This window comes from Engystomops pustulosus, chromosome 8 (genome assembly GCF_040894005.1).
Source record: "Engystomops pustulosus chromosome 8, aEngPut4.maternal, whole genome shotgun sequence".
Classification (NCBI taxonomy): domain Eukaryota; kingdom Metazoa; phylum Chordata; class Amphibia; order Anura; family Leptodactylidae; genus Engystomops; species Engystomops pustulosus.
Genome location: NC_092418.1, coordinates 127,336,409 through 127,357,136, shown reverse-complemented (window position 1 = coordinate 127,357,136; position 20,728 = coordinate 127,336,409). Strand labels below are relative to the sequence as shown.

The 20,728-nt window shown below is 43.6% G+C and overlaps 1 protein-coding gene across 1 annotated transcript in view; it reads left to right on the top strand.

Annotated features, from left to right (window-relative positions):
• The first annotated feature begins 4,804 nt into the window (after positions 1-4,804).
• The window catches only part of LOC140076015 (protein mono-ADP-ribosyltransferase PARP15-like), a 69,873-nt gene continuing 53,949 nt past the window's right edge, over positions 4,805-20,728 (top strand). The window contains exons 1-2 of the mRNA XM_072122545.1: positions 4,805-4,900; positions 14,716-14,901. Of these exons, the coding sequence (XP_071978646.1) occupies positions 14,787-14,901 (115 nt within the window). The 5' untranslated portion in view covers positions 4,805-4,900; positions 14,716-14,786. The remainder of the gene's footprint in view (positions 4,901-14,715; positions 14,902-20,728) is intronic.

Genomic DNA, 20,728 nt, shown 5'->3' with positions numbered 1-20,728 from the left:
CTGCAGTCTCTGAAAGGGATACAGCGGCTTGGGTGTCACCTTCTGTGGGGTCTTTACCACCTTACCCGGGTTGTGGTGGGCACAGACTATAAAGGCTTTCACTAGTCTAGTGACAGGGGTAGTAATGCCCGTGGCAAACCACTTAAGGTTTATGAGCACTAGCATGGCTATTTTGGATGTGTGTGGCACACCCTCTCTCCCAGCATCCAGTTCCCATCGGCATCTGGGCTCCAGCTTTCCTCCACACTCCCTTCACTTCTGATGACTCTCGGGCCACCAGGGACTGGAACACCTGTGGATCAAACTTTCCAACTCAGAACTCCCCGCTGAGACTTCAGGACAGTCTCTGGGCTCCATCTGTGCAGCTGCCTTCGCCACCCTGTCAGCCACATTCTTGCCCTTGGCTTGTGAAGCTACCAAATTGTGTGTGCTTTTATTTTTACCATCCCCACCTCTTGTGGAAGTAAGCGAGCATCCATGAGCTCTATAACCAGAGTGCCATGCTTAAAGGGGGTCCCTGCAGAGGTGAGGAAATCTCTAGCCTTCCATATGAGTTCATAGTCGTGTTTGTACCTTGAGTATAGATGTTTGCCCTTTTACCTTCCACCAGCTGTAGCACTTCCCTGAGTGCCGTCACTTCACCTCCTGCGCTGACCTGTGTGAAGGGAGTGGTTCTGCTTGTACTACCTCATGTGCACCACTAACCACTGCATATCCAGCACAGAACCGTCTGTCTTCTCCTGCAGACCTGGAGCCATGTATGAGGAAAAACTCGAGAAAAAACTCAACATCTGGGTTAAGCACTCAAACCAAACTCAACTAATAGGTTAATTATCTCTCCCCGCCCCCCTGAATGCTGTAAGACTGGCAACAGGAAGCAAGATTCAGGGCTGTGCACCTTGTCAGTGTGCTAGGAGGCAGGACCCGGCTCCCAGAGTGGAGCACACAGCCCCGGGGCACTGGCAGACCCCGGGGCTGCCATCAGAACTATGGACCTCCCCGGTAAGCTCCGCAGGCGGGTCCGATCAAGTGCAAAAGACACTTACACGCTTGGAGGAAACTCCGATCGCGGGTGTTAGTGGTGGGTGTCAGCTATAATATACAGACGACACCTGCAGCTTCTGGCATCGGCGCCGTACAGCAGCCGGTGCCAGAAGCTGGACGTAGTACTACGTCACGATGCGGCAAGTCCTTGCCACCCGTGACATAGTATTACGTCCAATGTCGGGAAGGGGTTTCTGTCGCCAGAAAGCTGTAGATCAGGGGTGACGGATTCCAATAGACACTATTGTCTAATTAGCATATAGACTTCCCTTGACACCACCTCGTGAATATTCAAGCTCCCCCTCCCAATATCCTTCCTCTGCCAAACCCTTTGTTTATGATGTCAGCTCACTGCACAAGTACCTCGATTCTGAGCGGTGAGCCTTACATCCTCTGACATGCGCAGTGAGCTGCCAGAAGGCTAGGCTGTGTCTCACAGCTCACTGCGCATGCATCTAACTAGGTTGAGCGGAGGTTGGGCAGAGTGCGGATGTGGAGGGGGAATATTCAGGAGCAGTGACCGAGGGAACCCGATATGCTAATTGGACAATGAACGTTGCTTTTTGAAATGCTAGATCCCCCGAGACCTGAGAAGGACCTGTTGGAGGGAGCCAGGTACACTTTAGTAACACATAGGGGCACATTTACTAAGGGTCCGCAGCCGCAAATCCGTCGGGTTTTTCCCGAATATTTCCTCTTTGCGCTGTATTTCACGGAATTGTGGCGCACGCGATCGATTTTTGGCGCAATCGCTCCGACTTCCGCGCGACAGAAATGGGGGGGGGGGGGGGGGCGTGGCCCCCGGACAACCCGAAGGATTCGGAAAAACCACAGAATTTAAAAAGCCATTTGTGTCGCAAGATCAAGCACTCACATACACCAGAAAAAAGCAGGTGAACTCCAGCGGACCTCGGCGCAGCAGCGACACCTGGTGAATATCGGCGCACGGACCTTAGTGAATCCCGGCAGAACCCGAATCAGCATCGGAGAACCCGCCCCTGGATCGCGACTGGACCGGGTAAGTAAATGTGCCCCATAGTGCAGGAACAACATGCCACACAGGGCTGATAATAACATATGGAATGCACTTACCAGTATCTATTGGAATCTGTCACCACTGAAATGTAGCTTTCTGGTGCCAGGTTCTCTTTAAGCATTTATCTTGATATTAAAAAGATGCTCCATCTTCCTTTCCAAGTTAGCAAGTTATTTTACCTAGTTTATGAAATGCCATTTTGCAATTTGATTCTTAAAATGTATGTATATTTTTTACATTGTATTCAAAGAGTTATTAGTAAATGGAGTCTCCTATGTTTTGGCAACTGACCCCCTTGTGATAAGCTCATTACTAATGCAAAGTGAAAAACGATTTCAGATGTAAAAAAAAATCATCACATATCAGTAACTGTTGTATGCATCTGATATATCACAATGGGGCAGATTTACTTACCCGGTCCATTCGCGATCCAGCGGCGCGTTCTCTGCGCTGGATTCGGGTCCGGCCGGGATTAATTAAGGTAGTTCCTCCGCCGTCCACCAGGTGGCGCTGCTGCGCTGAAAAGCATCGGAACCGGCTGGAGTTCACTGAGCCGGGCTGAGTGAAGGTAAGTGCAAGCTCCGCGACAGATTTTTTTTTTTTAATGCGGCGGTTTTTCCGAATCCGTCGGGCCAAAATCCCGGGGCAATTCAGGGGAAATCGGCGCAAATCGGAAATATTCGGGTAACACGTCGGGAAAAAGCGAATCGGGCCCTTAGTAAATGACCCCCAATAACTTGTTTTCATTGTAGCATCACCTAGTGATCAAAAGGTGTATTACAGATTTGAAAAAAAATATTTTCAAATTAACTCCTTCGAGGAACAACGAGGAGACACCGCGCATTGGTTAGTTCAGGGCAACTTGGTTAACAGGTGGGTTTCCAAAAATCCACAGGATAATGAGACACAAGAATAACTAAAAAGCGCAATAAGCTGATCATGCTCCATTTCCCCACATGTGGCTCCGCTGAAACGAGGGGATGAAAAGAGGGAACTGTCAGGTTTTGCCCCTGTTTACACAACTTCGGGTTCTCTAAAGGTTAATATAATCCACTGAGTGAGCTCAAAAAAATCACTCCAAGACAGAAGTATGGTAGAAGATCTCTCTCTGTACACACCTGATGCCATGCAAGGCTAGGTCAGATGCTTTTTTTGCATCACAAAGGATTATACAGAAACTTTCAGTTTCAGTTCAGGGCTTGGTTAGTTAGGGAGAAAGAAGTAATGTCCATAGTTCATTGATTAGTAAATTATCACATGGGCATTGCAGAAGCAAAAGACGTCTCTTTCCCTGGTATAGGAAGTTTCCGTAAACCACTGGTAACATATGTAAAACATCTGCCCAGGGAGTCTTACATTCTTCAGTGCAGAGAAGTGAACTGTGGTCAACAAGCATTTTCATTAATCATACAGCAATACTTCACAGAACAGTTACACCCTATCCAAAGACTACTTCTGGTAACCAGGATACTCTTTAAACATATTTTAATGCAATGTTAATTATTATCAATAATTTATTTTTATGATAATAAACATTTCACTTATATCTGTAGATTTTGGTCAGTAAATCAACAGGTAGAACAGACATTTATTACACTCTAGAGACAGAAGCATTATCAGCAGTTTAAAACTCCCCAAAGACATCAGAAAGCAAGGTGTAGAACCAGAGAAACCTCCTTCACAGAGAGAATAGCCGGACACAGCTAAGACAGGAGGCAAAGACAGTTTCTGCATCATGTGATGTGTAATCCCAAAAAACTGTGAGCCCCTCCCTTTACGCACTGACCTGACTGCCGCAGAGGAAGGAAAGACACTGCTCCAGGATGGTTTGCGTCTCCCTTCCCTGTCCTGCAACCCGGTAGTAGAAATGGCCATGGCCAATGGCACTTATCAGGGGGTCCTCTTCTGGCACCCGTCATCATATTCATCAGACACACTGTAGGGGCACTACGCTGGAGTTGTTTATCAGCATCAGGGGACGGGCTGCTGGAACCCTAGGTAGGGCACTTTGCTGGCACTTGTTATCAGGGTGAACTCTGCTGGCACTTTGGAGGGAACTTGTGATGTTCTGGCGTTGGGCCAATCCTAAATTTAAGCCTGGAGTTTTTGCTTAAAGGGGTGTTTCTATGAAGACACGTTTCTTATATGTACTCAGTATAAAGAAATAACACATTCTCTAATTCACTGTTATTAACAAAAATACAGCATCTCGCAGATAAAAGTCCAACCTGTCTCTATCAGTGCTGCTGTACACAATTTCAGCTGCCCTTGATTCCCAACCCTGTAACTTCTGACTTTAGGGTCGGGAAGCCATCTTGGTTTTCTGTTTTTCAATTGAAAATAGGTCCACAGTCCGAAAAAAGTGTGTCGCAATGCGGCACAAAACCTTAGTAAATGTGACCCAATGACCTCTGCACAGGTCAAAGAGCCTGCCCACAACTTTCTCCCATAGAACTGAATGAACATCTCTGCAGTTTAAGATAAAGTGATATTTGGGATGATTTTTACAGACTTTGGATTGAGGCCCTAAGGCTATACATCTGTGTTATCAGCCGTATTTGTCATCCAGCTCTCCGGTAGCTCTGCAGTCCTTTCCCTCATTCCTAAGTCCTTGCCATAGAAACCCCCTTCTATGAATTGCGTTGGTCCCCTTTAAGTGGATAAGAGCCTTTTGTTTTGTAAGTATCACCACTGGGCGTGGATTTACAGGAAAGTGAAAGTGAACAATTCTGTGACTTTTATAAAAAGGAAAAAAAACTAATCTTCATATCCTGGAGGTTTCCTACCACTTGCAGCATCTTGCTGTCAGCCCGGGGAAAAGTAAGTTATAGCTCAGGATTAGGATTAGGATAATATAGTTTTAATAACTAAGAATTCATTATTCTGAACAAAACAGCATGGCTGGGGGTTGTTCATCTGCTGTAATACTAAAGGAGGCTCCACAGATGTCCTTGTCTCGGGAGAACCGTGACTGGCTGTATTAACCTAACCTTGACAGTATATTGGTATTATTTATGCTCCTTATGACCCCATGGATGAAGCTGCTCTACTATATCTGTATAGTTACTATATGTATTTATAGTTTAGCACCATATTTAGCAAGCGGCCGACGTCATATTCTGTGCGAAGTGGCCTGTACGGAGCTGTCACTGCCGGCCGGACTGGTTCGAGTAGCGGGGGAGCGGCGGAAAGGGTAAGTTCATGTGTTTTTATTTGTATGTACCGGAGTGGGGCGGGGCTGGCTGTGTAAAGGGGGGTCTGACTATATACTGGGGGGATTGACTATACTAGGGGCTGTATATTGGGGCGCTTGGTTGGCTATATGCTGGTGGGTTGGCTGGCTATATACTGGGGTGGCTGGCTGGCTATATACTGGGGTGGCTGTCTGGCTATATACCGGGGGGGGGGCTGGCTGGCTATATACCGGGGGCTGGATATATACTGGATGGGCTTGGCTGGCTATATACCACAGTGGGCTGGCTATATACTGGTGGGTTTTCTGACTATATACTACAGTGGGATGGCTGTATACTGGGGTGGCTGGCTATATACTGGGGTGGCTGGCTGGCTATATACTGGGGTGGGGCTGGATGGATATATTCTGAGGGGGTGCTGGCTGGCTATATACTGGGGGGGTGGCTGGCTACATACTGGGGGGGCTGGCTGGCTATATACTGGGGGGGGCTGGCTGGCTATATTCTGGGGGGAGGCTGGCTGGCTATATACTGGGGGGGCTGGCTAACTATATACTGGGGGGCTAGCTGGCCATATACTGCAGGGACCTAGCTGGCTATATACTGCAGGGGGCTGGCTTTATACTGGGGGGGCTGGCTGGCTATATACTGCGGGGCTGGCTATATACTGGGGGGGGCTGGCTGGCTATATACTGGGGGGTCTGGCTGGCTATATATTGGGGGGGGTCTGGCTGGCTATATACTGGGGGGGGGCTGGCTATATACTTGGGGGCTGGCTGGCTGTATACTGGGGGGGCTAGCTGGCTGTATACTGGGGGGGCTGGCTAGCTATATACTGGGGAGGCTGGCTGGCTATATACTGGGGGGGCTGGATGGTTATATACTGGGGGGACTGGCTATATACTGGGGGGGCTGCATGGCTATATACTGGGGGGTTCTGGCTGGCCATATACTGGGGGGGCTGACTATCTATATACTGGGGGGGCTGGCTATATACTGGGGGGGTTGGATGGCTATATACTGGGGGTTCTGGCTGGCTACATACTGGGGGGTGCTGGCTGTCTATATAGTGGGGGATGGCTATATACGGGGGGGGGGGCTGACTGGTTATATACTGGTGGGGGGGGGGGTGGCAACTATTAATTGTAGTTGTATTCCCGTACCTAGGGGGCAGTATTATAGTAGTTATATTCTTGTACATAGGGGGGAGTATTATAGTAGTTATATTCTTGTACATAGGGGGCAGTATTATAGTAGTTATATTGTGCATAGGTGGCAGTATTATAGTAGTTATATTCTTGTACATAGGGTCAGTAATATAGTAGTTATATTCTTGTATATAGGGGCAGTATTATAGTAGTTATATTCTTGTACATGGGGGCAGTATTATAGTAGTTATATTCTTGTACATAGGGGGCAGTATTATAGTAGTTATATTGCTGTACATAGGGGGCAGTATTATAGTAGTTATATTCTTGTACATAGGGGGCAGTATTATAGTAGTTATATCCCTGTACATAGGGGACAGTATTATAGTAGTTATATTCCTGTACATAGGGGGCAGTATTATAGTAGTTATATTCCTGTACATAGGGGGCAGTATTATAGTAGTTATATTCTTGTACATAGGGAGCAGTATTATAGTAGTTATATTCTTGTACATAGGGGGCAGTATTATAGTAGTTATATACTTGTACATAGGGGGCAGTATTATAGTAGTTATATTCCTGTACATAGCGGGCAGTATTATAGTAGTTATATTCTTGTACATAGGGGGCAGCATTATAGTAGTTATATACTTGTACATAGGGGGCAGTATTATAGTAGTTATATTCTTGTACATAGGGGGCAGTATTATAGTAGTTATATCCCTGTACATAGGGGACAGTATTATAGTAGTTATATTCTTGTACATAGGGGGCAGTATTATAGTAGTTATATTCCTGTACATAGGGGGCAGTATTATAGTAGTTATATTCTTGTACATAGGGAGCAGTATTATAGTAGTTATATTCTTGTACATAGGGGGCAGTATTATAGTAGTTATATACTTGTACATAGGGGGCAGTATTATAGTAGTTATATTCCTGTACATAGCGGGCAGTATTATAGTAGTTATATTCTTGTACATAGGGGGCAGTATTATAGTAGTTATATACTTGTACATAGGGGGCAGTATTATAGTAGTTATATTCTTGTACATAGGGGGCAGTATTATAGTAGTTATATCCCTGTACATAGGGGACAGTATTATAGTAGTTATATTCTTGTACATAGGGGGCAGTATTATAGTAGTTATATTCCTGTACATAGCGGGCAGTATTATAGTAGTTATATTCCTGTACATAGGGGGCAGTATTATAGTAGTTATATTACTGTACATAGGGGGCAGTATTATAGTAGTCATACTCCTGTACATAGGAGGCAGTATTATAGTAGTTATAGTACTGTACATAGGGGGCAGTATTATACTAATTATATTCTTGTACATAGGGGGCAGTATTATAGTAGTTATAGTACTGTACATAGGGGGCAGTATTATAGTAATTATATTCTTGTACATAGGAGGCAGTATTATAGTAGTTATAGTACTGTACATAGGGGGCAGTATTATAGTAATTATATTCTTGTACATAGGGGGCAGTATTATAGTAGTTATATTCCTGTACATAGGGGGCAGTATTATAGTAGTTATATTCTTGTACATAGGGAGCAGTATTATAGTAGTTATATTCTTGTACATAGGGGGCAGTATTATAGTAGTTATATACTTGTACATAGGGGGCAGTATTATAGTAGTTATATTCCTGTACATAGGGGGCAGTATTATAGTAGTTATATTCTTGTACATAGGGGGCAGTATTATAGTAGTTATATACTTGTACATAGGGGGCAGTATTATAGTAGTTATATTCTTGTACATAGGGGGCAGTATTATAGTAGTTATATCCCTGTACATAGGGGACAGTATTATAGTAGTTATATTCTTGTACATAGGGGGCAGTATTATAGTAGTTATATTCCTGTACATAGCGGGCAGTATTATAGTAGTTATATTCCTGTACATATGGGTCAGTATTATAGTAGTTATATTCCTGTACATAGGAGGCAGTATTATAGTAGTTATATTCCTGTACATAGGGGGCAGTATTATAGTAGTTATATTACTGTACATAGGGGGCAGTATTATAGTAGTCATACTCCTGTACATAGGAGGCAGTATTATAGTAGTTATAGTACTGTACATAGGGGGCAGTATTATAGTAATTATATTCTTGTACATAGGGGGCAGTATTATAGTAGTTATATTCTTGTACATAGGGGGCAGTATTATAGTATAATCCTGTACACAGGGGACAGTATTATAGCAGTTATATTCCTGTACATAGTAGGCAGTATTATAGTAGTTATATTACTGTACATAGGGGGCAGTATTATAGTAATTATATTCTTGTACATAGGGGGCAGTATTATAGTAGTTATATTCTTGTACATAGGGGGCAGTATTATAGTAGTTATATTCTTGTACATAGGGGGCAGTATTATAGTAGTTATATTCTTGTACATAGGGGACAGTATTATAGTAGTTATATTCTTGTACATAGGGGGCAGTATTATAGTAGTTATATTCCTGTACATAGGGGGCAGTATTATAGTAGTTATATTCTTGTACATAGGGAGCAGTATTATAGTAGTTATATTCTTGTACATAGGGGGCAGTATTATAGTAGTTATATACTTGTACATAGGGGGCAGTATTATAGTAGTTATATTCCTGTACATAGCGGGCAGTATTATAGTAGTTATATTCTTGTACATAGGGGGCAGTATTATAGTAGTTATATACTTGTACATAGGGGGCAGTATTATAGTAGTTATATTCTTGTACATAGGGGGCAGTATTATAGTAGTTATATCCCTGTACATAGGGGACAGTATTATAGTAGTTATATTCTTGTACATAGGGGGCAGTATTATAGTAGTTATATTCCTGTACATAGCGGGCAGTATTATAGTAGTTATATTCCTGTACATATGGGGCAGTATTATAGTAGTTATATTCCTGTACATAGGGAGCAGTATTATAGTAGTTATATTCCTGTACATAGGGGGCAGTATTATAGTAGTCATACTCCTGTACATAGGAGGCAGTATTATAGTAGTTATAGTACTGTACATAGGGGGCAGTATTATAGTAATTATATTCTTGCACATAGGGGGCAGTATTATAGTAGTTATATTCTTGTACATAGGGGGCAGTATTATAGTATAATCCTGTACACAGGGGACAGTATTATAGCAGTTATATTCCTGTACATAGTAGGCAGTATTATAGTAGTTATATTACTGTACATAGGGGGCAGTATTATAGTAATTATATTCTTGTACATAGGGGGCAGTATTATAGTAGTTATATTCTTGTACATAGGGGGCAGTATTATAGTAGTTATATTCTTGTACATAGGGGGCAGTATTATAGTAGTTATATTCCTGTACATAGGGGACAGTATTATAGTAGTTATATTCCTGTACATAGGGGGCAGTATTATAGTAGTTATATTCCTGTACATAGGGGGCAGTATTATAGTAGTTATATTCTTGTACATAGGGGGCAGTATTATAGTAGTTATATTCTTGTACATAGGGGGCAGTATTATAGTAGTTATATTCTTGTACATAGGGGGCAGTATTATAGTAGTTATATTCCTGTACATAGCGGGCAGTATTATAGTAGTTATATTCTTGTACATAGGGGGCAGTATTATAGTAGTTATATACTTGTACATAGGGGGCAGTATTATAGTAGTTATATTCTTGTACATAGGGGGCAGTATTATAGTAGTTATATCCCTGTACATAGGGGACAGTATTATAGTAGTTATATTCTTGTACATAGGGGGCAGTATTATAGTAGTTATATTCCTGTACATAGCGGGCAGTATTATAGTAGTTATATTCCTGTACATATGGGGCAGTATTATAGTAGTTATATTCCTGTACATAGGGAGCAGTATTATAGTAGTTATATTCCTGTACATAGGGGGCAGTATTATAGTAGTCATACTCCTGTACATAGGAGGCAGTATTATAGTAGTTATAGTACTGTACATAGGGGGCAGTATTATAGTAATTATATTCTTGTACATAGGGGGCAGTATTATAGTAGTTATATTCTTGTACATAGGGGGCAGTATTATAGTATAATCCTGTACACAGGGGGCAGTATTATAGCAGTTATATTCCTGTACATAGTAGGCAGTATTATAGTAGTTATATTACTGTACATAGGGGGCAGTATTATAGTAATTATATTCTTGTACATAGGGGGCAGTATTATAGTAGTTATATTCTTGTACATAGGGGGCAGTATTATAGTAGTTATATTCTTGTACATAGGGGGCAGTATTATAGTAGTTATATTCTTGTACATAGGGGACAGTATTATAGTAGTTATATTCCTGTACATAGGGGGCAGTATTATAGTAGTTATATTCCTGTACATAGGGGGCAGTATTATAGTAGTTATATTCTTGTACATAGGGGGCAGTATTATAGTAGTTATATTCTTGTACATAGGGGGCAGTATTATAGTAGTTATATTCTTGTACATAGGGGGCAGTATTATAGTAGTTATATTCTTGTACATAGGGGGCAGTATTATAGTAGTCATATTCCTGTACATAGGGGGCAGTTTTATAGTAGTTATAGTCTTGTACATACTGGGCAGTATTATAGTAGTTATATTCTTGTACATAGGGGGCAGTATTATAGTAGTTATATTCTTGTACATAGGGGGCAGTATTATAGTAGTTATATTCTTTACATGGGGGCAGTATTATAGTAGTTAAATTCTTGTTCATCGGATAAGGCATTGTAGTATTTTTTTAGTGTATATATGTCAGTATTAAGTTGTGTTGTCTTAAAAAAAGAAGCTTTATTCCTGTACAAGGGAGGCATATATATGAGTCTCTTTCTCTGCGGTGTAGATGTTCATTTAGACCATCTATAAACAGTTTGTGTGGAGTTTAGTAATAGAGATGAGCGAGCACTAAAATGCTCGGGTGCTCGTTATTCGAGACGAACTTTTCCAGATGCTCGAGTGCTCGTCTCGAATAACGAACCCCATTGAAGTCAATGGGAGACCCGAACATTTTTCAAAGGGACCATGGTTCGGGAATAAAATGTGTTATTTAATTGAAAAAGAATGTCTTCTGATAAGTTAGCAGATGTATGCAAACATCTGCAATCTATTCTTCACTGTTCGGCGCGCGTATATTATCTCCCGACAAGTTAGCAGATGTGAAAAACAGTGAAGAATAGAATAAAATCAGTGAGCACAGGATCATTTAAGTAAAAAAACGCAGTGAAAAACGCAGTGAAGAATAGATTAGATGTTCTGCACATCTGTTTACTTGTCGGGGTGATACGCTGTCCCGGGATCCGCTCCTCTTCTTCCACTGATGTCTCCCCGTGCTGCCCGATGTCTCCCCCGTGCTGCCCGATGTCTCCCCCGTGCTGCCCGATGTCTTCCCCAGCGCTGCCCGATGTCTCCCCCAGCGCTGCCCGATGTCTCTCCCAGCGCTGCCCGATGTCTCTCCCAGCGCTGCCCGATGTCTCTCCCAGCGCTGCCCGATGTCTCTCCCAGCGCTGCCCGATGTCTCCCTGCTGCCGTTCCGCGCATATCTTCCGACAAGTAAGCAGATGTGCCGAACATCTGTAATCTATTCTTCACTGTGTTCTTCACTGTCTTTTTCACTTAAATGATCCTGTGTTCACTGTGTTCACTGTTTTTATTCTATTCTTCACTGTTCTTCACTGTGTTTTTTTTATTAAATGCTCGATCTCGAGCAGGGGAAATACTCGTCCGAGTACCTTCATACTCGAACGAGCATCAAGCTCGGACGAGTATACTCGCTCATCTCTATTTAGTAACTCCACCCACATCACATGGCCACGCCTACTTGTTTTGACCCCGCCCACAGACTGAGGCCATTTTAACAGTTTTTTCCAGGGTCACTTTAAATTCCCAGTCCGCCCCTGCTGGTGACAGGTTCCCTTTAAAAGGATAACACCATCTCTCACAAACCCACACACCAGAGTCCAAACACTGGGTGCACCTACTCTATGGAGTCCCAGAATTTAGCCCTTAAGATCTTCTCACTTCCAAAAAATGGTGTGCTAATGCTAAATTTACTCCACACATTCTGCACCCAGCCAATCCAGTCACTGACACCACCCACAAGTTACTTATACTAAGAAGGCTGTAGGCACACAGACAATGCACACTGATGATTCACACAGAACATGCAATCGCTACAATTACTACATATACTAAGTTAAAATGACCTGGTAACGTAACCCCTTAGGAAACTTAGGTTCTTTAAGGCTACAAGCAGAGGCTTATTAAAGTTAACACTAATGTGGAGGAAACCGTGAAAGATAACTTAGTTATCCTTTTTAGACACTCCCAGAACGCACGGGTTCTGAGAGGTGCAGGAAGTGATTTAAACTTGTCCACACAACTTCTGGATATGGCACAACAATAAATCCTTACCCTGAATTGCTATAAAACCCTAACCCTAGCCTCAGTGAAACAGAAACTTATCAACTCAATTAGGGTGCCACCAGTTCTCCTTTAATGTAAGCCCGGTCTGTAACGGGATTATATACGGTGAGTAACCAACCCCGTAGCATTTATATAACCGACACATGGACGTTGGAGTTCGTAGACCAAGATAAAAGAGCAACACAGGTTAAATTTTATATTTACTTGCCTTAAGGGCACACTAGACAAACAGTACACACAATAGATATATATATATACACAGTTAAGCAGAGTACGTGTACAAATCACACATTGTAATGAATGGGTTAAAACGAGACAGCCACAGGTCTTCGGAAGACCCGAGGATGTCATGGCGACCGATCGCCGCTCCCCGATGACGTCAAGGGAAGCAACAATCTTCACCAAGATGGAGGCGCCCATGCACTGATCGCGGGTGTTACTGGTAAGCGTTTGCAATACACTTACTAGCTATGGAGAGGGCTCATCAAATCCACTCTTGGTTTTGGCTTCACAAATTGTATGAACATAAACATTTTAAGGGAAATCTACCATCTAAATCCAGGATCTTAAACCAGGGATATTACTTATAGATCCAGGAAGTGCTCACTGCACAAGTGCTGAAGGAGCAGGGGGAGGGGGCGGCAGTGTAACAAAGTCAGCCCCTCAGGCTATTCACGTTGATTTTAGAAGGAAGGAGGCCATGGATAACAAATATAAGAAGATTACCACAGTCATGGTGCCTGGATCTCTCAGCACTCACATCTGCTCCCTCAGCACTCCCCTCCTTAAAGCTGCTGTAATCTGACACAGAGGGAAGGGGAAGTGCAGTGGCGGCAGGGAAGGGTGAGACAGTGTAACAACCTGTGAAACTACAGTGCTGAGGGGCTCTGGAAACAACCCCAGAGTTCTTCTGGCTCGTTAGCATAATGTTAAAAGTTAATTTTAGAAAGAAATAGTTCATGGATAACAAATGTAAGGAGATTACCACAGTCACGGTGCCTGGATCTATGAATAATGTCCATGGTTTATCAAGGTGGATTCTGATGGTAGATTTCCTAAAGGAACTGATTTTGCAGATGCAGTGAGTCATTAAGAGGTCAATAATTTATATGCTGCTGTTCCAAAACCCAAAGTACATATGTATATGTCAGCATACTGGGATTTATATGTATTATATTGTTAAGAGACCCCTTCTCCCTACATTCAGAGGATAAGTGGATCAGAACCTGGACAATCAGGATCTTATAGTGTATCCTTGTAATTTCCAATAACCTATTAATATAGGAATGTCCTTTTAAGGATGTTTTTGGGAAATTAATGTATGATTTCTATATTTTTAGCACTGTAAAAAAAATTAAACTGAATAATATGTAAGACATGGATTACATAAGGTACAAAAGTGAAAGTGTACAAAGGCGGACAAAGGCACTTTTAAATTCATCACTGCAGAGGCTATTGGAACCTGTCAACAGCTAAAAATGACATTCCTGGTGACAGGTTCCCTTTAAGTCCACTTTTGGCCCTATATAGTACATAAATTATAAAAGAGAGGAGGCAGTCCCTGGAGTTATATATATCTGCCCAGCATCTTATATTTTACCTTCAACACCCACCTCTGGCTCAAGGGCACTAAACACATCTGCAGATGTCTGCAGGAGCCCAAATGCATCAAAACCAAAATAATTAATAATTTTTTTTGGATATTTTCCCACCGGTAGGCCCCTGAGCTTGGGCCCGACAAGAGCAAGTCAGTAGGTTACTGAGTTGGTTCCCAATTTGTTTGTGTCAGCTATGTCTTAGGGATTTGTATATGAGGGATATATGTAATATTTGTACACAGCTGTACAATTTTGTGCCCCAATAATGAATTACAGGTCGGCCCTAAAGATCCCAGTCCGACACTGAAGCAGCCCATACTTGTGTTATATTACGGAAAGCCGCCATCATGAGTGTTTTTGCTGTGTGTGAAACATCAGTGAAGTTGAAAAAGGGGAACATTGCTGCCGAGACTACAGACGCCATAGTGAACATAAATAATGCAACACTGGATCGTAATGAAGGTAAGAAGCTTTATAAACACACCAGGCACTGTAAGGTTGAAATACCACATGTAGGAATACATAGACTTGAGTTGTGTATTGATGTTCTACTCCTTTTGATGCACTATTTCTCCTCACCATTCAGCACTTCATGTCATGTGACAACAGTGATGTCATCTTTACCCAATATCATTTGCAACGTCTACCCCATGTATGTATCTGATCACATTAAAGCAGCCTACATGGACTTCTACTGCTCCCCATCCTCCATGGACTTCTACTCCTCCCCATCCTCCATGGCCTTCTACTGCTCCCCAGCCTCCATGGCCTTCTACTGCTCCCCATCCTCCACGGACTTCTACTGCTTCCCAACCTTTGTGGACTTCCACTGCTCCCCATCCTCCATGGACTTCTACTGCATCCCATCCTCCATGGACTTCTACTGCTCCAAATCCTCTGTAGACTTCTACTCCTCCCCATCCTCCATGGCCTTCTACTGCTCCCCACCCTCCATGGCCTTCTACTGCTCCCCATCCTCCACGGACTTCTACTGCTTCCCAACCTCTGTGGACTTCCACTGCTCCCCATCCTCCATGGACTTCGACTGCTTCCCATCCTCCATGGACTTCTACTGCTCCAAATCCTCCATGGACTTCTACTGCTCCAAATCCTCTGTGGACTTCTACTCCTCCCCATCCTCCATGGCCTTCTACTGCTCCCCACCCTCCATGGCCTTCTACTGCTCCCCATCCTCCACGGACTTCTACTGCTTCCCAACCTCTGTGGACTTCCACTGCTCCCCATCCTCCATGGACTTCTACTGCTTCCCATCCTCCATGGACTTCAACTGCTCCAAATCCTCTGTGGACTTCTACTCCTCCCCATCCTCCATGGCCTTCTACTGCTCCCCACCCTCCATGGCCTTCTACTGCTCCCCATCCTCCACGGACTTCTACTGCTTCCCAACCTCTGTGGACTTCCACTGCTCCCCATCCTCCATGGACTTCTACTGCATCCCATCCTCCATGGACTTCTACTGCTCCAAATCCTCTGTGGACTTCTACTCCTCCCCATCCTCCATGGCCTTCTACTGCTCCCCACCCTCCATGGCCTTCTACTGCTCCCCATCCTCCACGGACTTCTACTGCTTCCCAACCTCTGTGGACTTCCACTGCTCCCCATCCTCCATGGACTGCGACTGCTTCCCATCCTCCATGGACTTCTACTGCTCCAAATCCTCCATGGACTTCTACTGCTCCAAATCCTCTGTGGACTTCTACTCCTCCCCATCCTCCATGGCCTTCTACTGCTCCCCACCCTCCATGGCCTTCTACTGCTCCCCATCCTCCACGGACTTCTACTGCTTCCCAACCTCTGTGGACTTCCACTGCTCCCCATCCTCCATGGACTTCTACTGCTTCCCATCCTCCATGGACTTCTACTGCTCCAAATCCTCTGTGGACTTCTACTCCTCCCCATCCTCCATGGCCTTCTACTGCTCCCCACCCTCCATGGCCTTCTACTGCTCCCCATCCTCCACGGACTTCTACTGCTTCCCAACCTCTGTGGACTTCCACTGCTCCCCATCCTCCATGGACTTCGACTGCTTCCCATCCTCCATGGACTTCTACTGCTCCAAATCCTCCATGGACTTCTACTGCTCCAAATCCTCTGTGGACTTCTACTCCTCCCCATCCTCCATGGCCTTCTACTGCTCCCCACCCTCCATGGCCTTCTACTGCTCCCCATCCTCCACGGACTTCTACTGCTTCCCAACCTCTGTGGACTTCCACTGCTCCCCATCCTCCATGGACTTCTACTGCTTCCCATCCTCCATGGACTTCTACTGCTCCAAATCCTCTGTGGACTTCTACTCCTCCCCATCCTCCATGGCCTTCTACTGCTCCCCACCCTCCATGGCCTTCCACTGCTCCCCATCCTCCATGGACTTCTACTGCTTCCCATCCTCTATGTACTTCTACTGCTTCCCATCCTCCATGAACTTCTACTGCTCCCCACCCTCACGTTATCAGATACATACCGGGGGTAGACTTTGCAAATGTTGCTGGGTAGAAGACCTTAGATGACATCACCAAGGTCACATGAAATGTAGGAAGGTAATTATTAATTTGTGCACAGGTTGGGGCGGGAAGTGTGCTATATTTTTCAGTCGGATAAAAGTTTGTGACGCAAGAGATTAATGAATTGCTGCATGAACAGTTTAGATCTGTTACCTCATTCATGAAGGTGAAATAGAACTCCATAGACTAGCTTTTTGCAGGTCTAATTGTGTGACAAAATATTGTGCCAAAAAATGAGTCGGAAAAATAGAACCACCGGAAAAGTGCCAGATTCACAAGCGGGGCCACAATTTTGCACCCAATAAAAGAACAAGTTGTGAGTGTAGAAAAAGCACCAATATCGTGGTGCTGACAACAGGCGCAACTAGGGAAAGATAAAAATTTCCCCAGTGTTACTTTTGAAAGTCGATAATAAATCCCCTCCCCGATGTGCTGAATGATGTAACGGAGCTCTCTTAATGCTCCAAGGCACCATGTAAATCATCTGACACTGAATTTACTAATCCCTAAATTCCACACAGCAGCATGTCCTAGCAGTGAAACATGTCAATCAGGAACAAGGAGGCGGGGCAATGCAAGTAAAACTTTATATGCAGCACTTCATTAATATCATTGTCCTTACCTTAGGTGAGTTGCATGTATTTTTACAAACTAATTTTGTAACATTGCAGCAGTGGGGAGGAACCATTTAGGGATAAGGGCAGTGCTTTATAATCATAGTTTTTTTGAATGAAGTATTTATTTTGGGGGGGTTCATTTAAATGGCAGGTTCCCTCATAAATAATTATGCTTATTCAAACAAGTCTGTCTATATAGCTATGGTAACAGGTTTTGCTAGGCTCCACTTCATCATTTATTACTTTGGGTTGGCTGTTCTTTAATGAAAGGGAACCTGGCATCAGTTTTTACTCCATCAAACTAGTAATCCCTCAGGTCAGTTATTAAATGTTATTTTTATAATAATATCTTTTATGAGAAATCTCACTTTTACCTACAAAAAAAATCTCCAAAGTCCTGTGACAATAAGCAGAGAAGAGACACATTTTTTCATAGTAATACAGGCCTCACTCCCTCGGAGCTGCTGGACCTGTGCACATGTCTGGAATATTTTTGTAAAAGGTAATAAATACACTGGCACTGACTTTTGCCATATATCCCACTATTCTATCTAGATTTCTACTTTCAACTCAAACCACCATAATAAGTCTCAATGGATATACTGCAAGTGATTGGATATCCAATTTATTTCATTTATTTATATCACATATATCTACTTGATCCCAAGCTTAAAAAACTGAGATTCACAGGTCAAACATAAAATAAAAAAATAAGATAAAAAGTCTAAACAATAACCTATAAATGTAAAATCACAATCTCTACATAAATCAAACTTTAAATTCAGCTTAAGCATCTTGCGTCCAAATTTCAAAACATACCATTGAACGGGACAATTGATAAGAATAATAGGATATAAAATAGAAGAACACTATAAAAGAAACAGAATAATGGAAATACGGGACATGAAGAACCACTATTAGTGTAGTGTCTGTAGCGTCCTTGCAAAGGAAACTGTCTCTTAAGATAACCACACTAAGTGGTGGTTTGTGTCATTTGTCCAATTTTATTGCCTAAAGTAGAAATCTAGATTATATAGTAAAGTGGTGGTGAACCTGTAGCACAGGTGCCAGGGCCGGCACCAGCACCAGGCATGCCCGGGCAACTGCTGGAGCCCAGGGCTGCTGGGGGGCCCAAACAGCTGAATCTCAGTATATAATATAACCATGTGGGGCTATATATAATGAAACTATGAAGAGGCTGTATATAAAATTACCATGAGGGAGCTGTTTGATATGATAAACTGGAAATTAGTTTCCATATTCTTAATGCCGCCATGTGGGTTCACTGCAAAGGGTTTGTCGACTAGGGGCTTACTGAATCCTGGAGCAGACCCTGCCCTCATCCCAACACTGAGTTCACACACAAGACCTCCTACTGCAGTGTAAGGAAGCCCAGGCAGGTCACGTTAAGTTCCATTATAAACCTAAATGGAAGCTGTGACAGGACAGAGTAGTTAAAAATCTGAATATTGGCACTTTACGATAAATAAGTTGTCACAGCCGTGCCCTGCCATCCTCGGTACGGATCGCGGGCACACCCGTGCCCCCCGTTGCATCGCTGCAATCCCCCGGCTCGTACTTACCTCTCCAGGCTGTGGTCCTGTCCAGGCCGCATGCCTCCTCCGCGCGCGCCGTCTCTTTAAGAGGCCAGCGTCCTCCTGATTGCAGTTGGCTAATCCGGCCTTGCCCTTATAATCCGGCACCTCCCTTCACTCCCGGCCGCATTCTATGGAACTTCCAAGGTTTCCACACCTCGCCTTCCACAGCGGTTCCTGTTGAAGTGATTGCCCGTCAGCGTTCCCAGACACTCCTGTCTCCAGCGTTCTCAGACGCTCCTGTCTCCAGCGTTCCCAGACGCTCCTGGTGTGTCCTGTCTTGCAGCGTTCCCATACGCCTCCGTGTTTCCTGCATCCCACCTTGACTGCTACCGCGGGACTAGTCGCACCTGCGGAACGGCCTAGTGCAACCTTGCTGCAGCAAGTCCATCCTGCTTTGCGGCGGGCTCTGACAAAGACCAGGTGCCACTTAGACTCCGGTCCCAGGTTGCGGCTAGCATCAACTCCCGTGGTGGGTTACCCATTTTGGTGTCATATATATACAAATCATTTCTTTCAGATCACGTCAGGTCTGTAGTTCTGTGATTTACAGAACCATAGATACTAGGATTTAAAGAAATAGGTGGGAACTGGATCTTTATCTATTGCTCACATTTCCAACTATTTCTTTTACTGTCTGTATCTTTGGTTTTGTAGATGAAAAGCCTGATGCAACCTGAAAGATGAGATTACCGTATATACTAGAGTATAAGCCAACCAGAATATAAGCCTAGACCCCGATGTCGGCGCGGCTCCTCGATGTCTGCGCGTCCCGTCTTCTTTCTTCTCCGCGGCTCTTCTTCTTTCTTCTGTCATGGACGCGGCCATGTTTTCTTTCAGCAGGCGCATACCATGACGCAGCCGCTGCTGACGTCATAGTATGCGCTGGCTAGGAAGAAAACATGGCAGAGTCCATGACAGAAGAAAGAAGAAGAGCCGCAGGGAATAAAGAAGACGGGACGCGCAGACATCGGGGAGCCGCGCCAACATCGGGGAGCCGCACTGACATCGGAGGGTGAGTATATAATTTTATTTTTTTTAAATTGGGTTATTTTTTTTAAGTGGGTTTTGGGTATAGACTCGTGTATAAGCCGAGGGGACGTTTTTCAGCAAATTTTTGGTGCTGAAAAACTCGGCTTATACACAAGTATATACGGTATTACCTTTAATAAATGCTAGAACCAAATAAAGGAGCTTCTGAAGTGACCCTAAACATACAACCTCTGAAAGTGATGAATCTCAGAATAAATATGACTCTTCTCTGCTCGTTTTAACATAAATTTATTGGAGATTTGTTATAGGTAAACAGGTGAGATTTCACATATATAAGGGAGGACATTAGTAGTTCAATGGGGTAAAATCTGCTGATATTGTCACTTTAAGTCACCAATGTGACTTGCAACCGTCTACAGGGTAGTGCCTTTTGTTTGTCAGGAGCGGCATGATGAGTACAGGGAATGCCAGCAAATTTTAGAGGAGTCGAAGATAAAGATACATATACAGACTTGTTTAAAAGTCAATATTTATTAGAGAGTCACCATCCCCTTTTAATGTA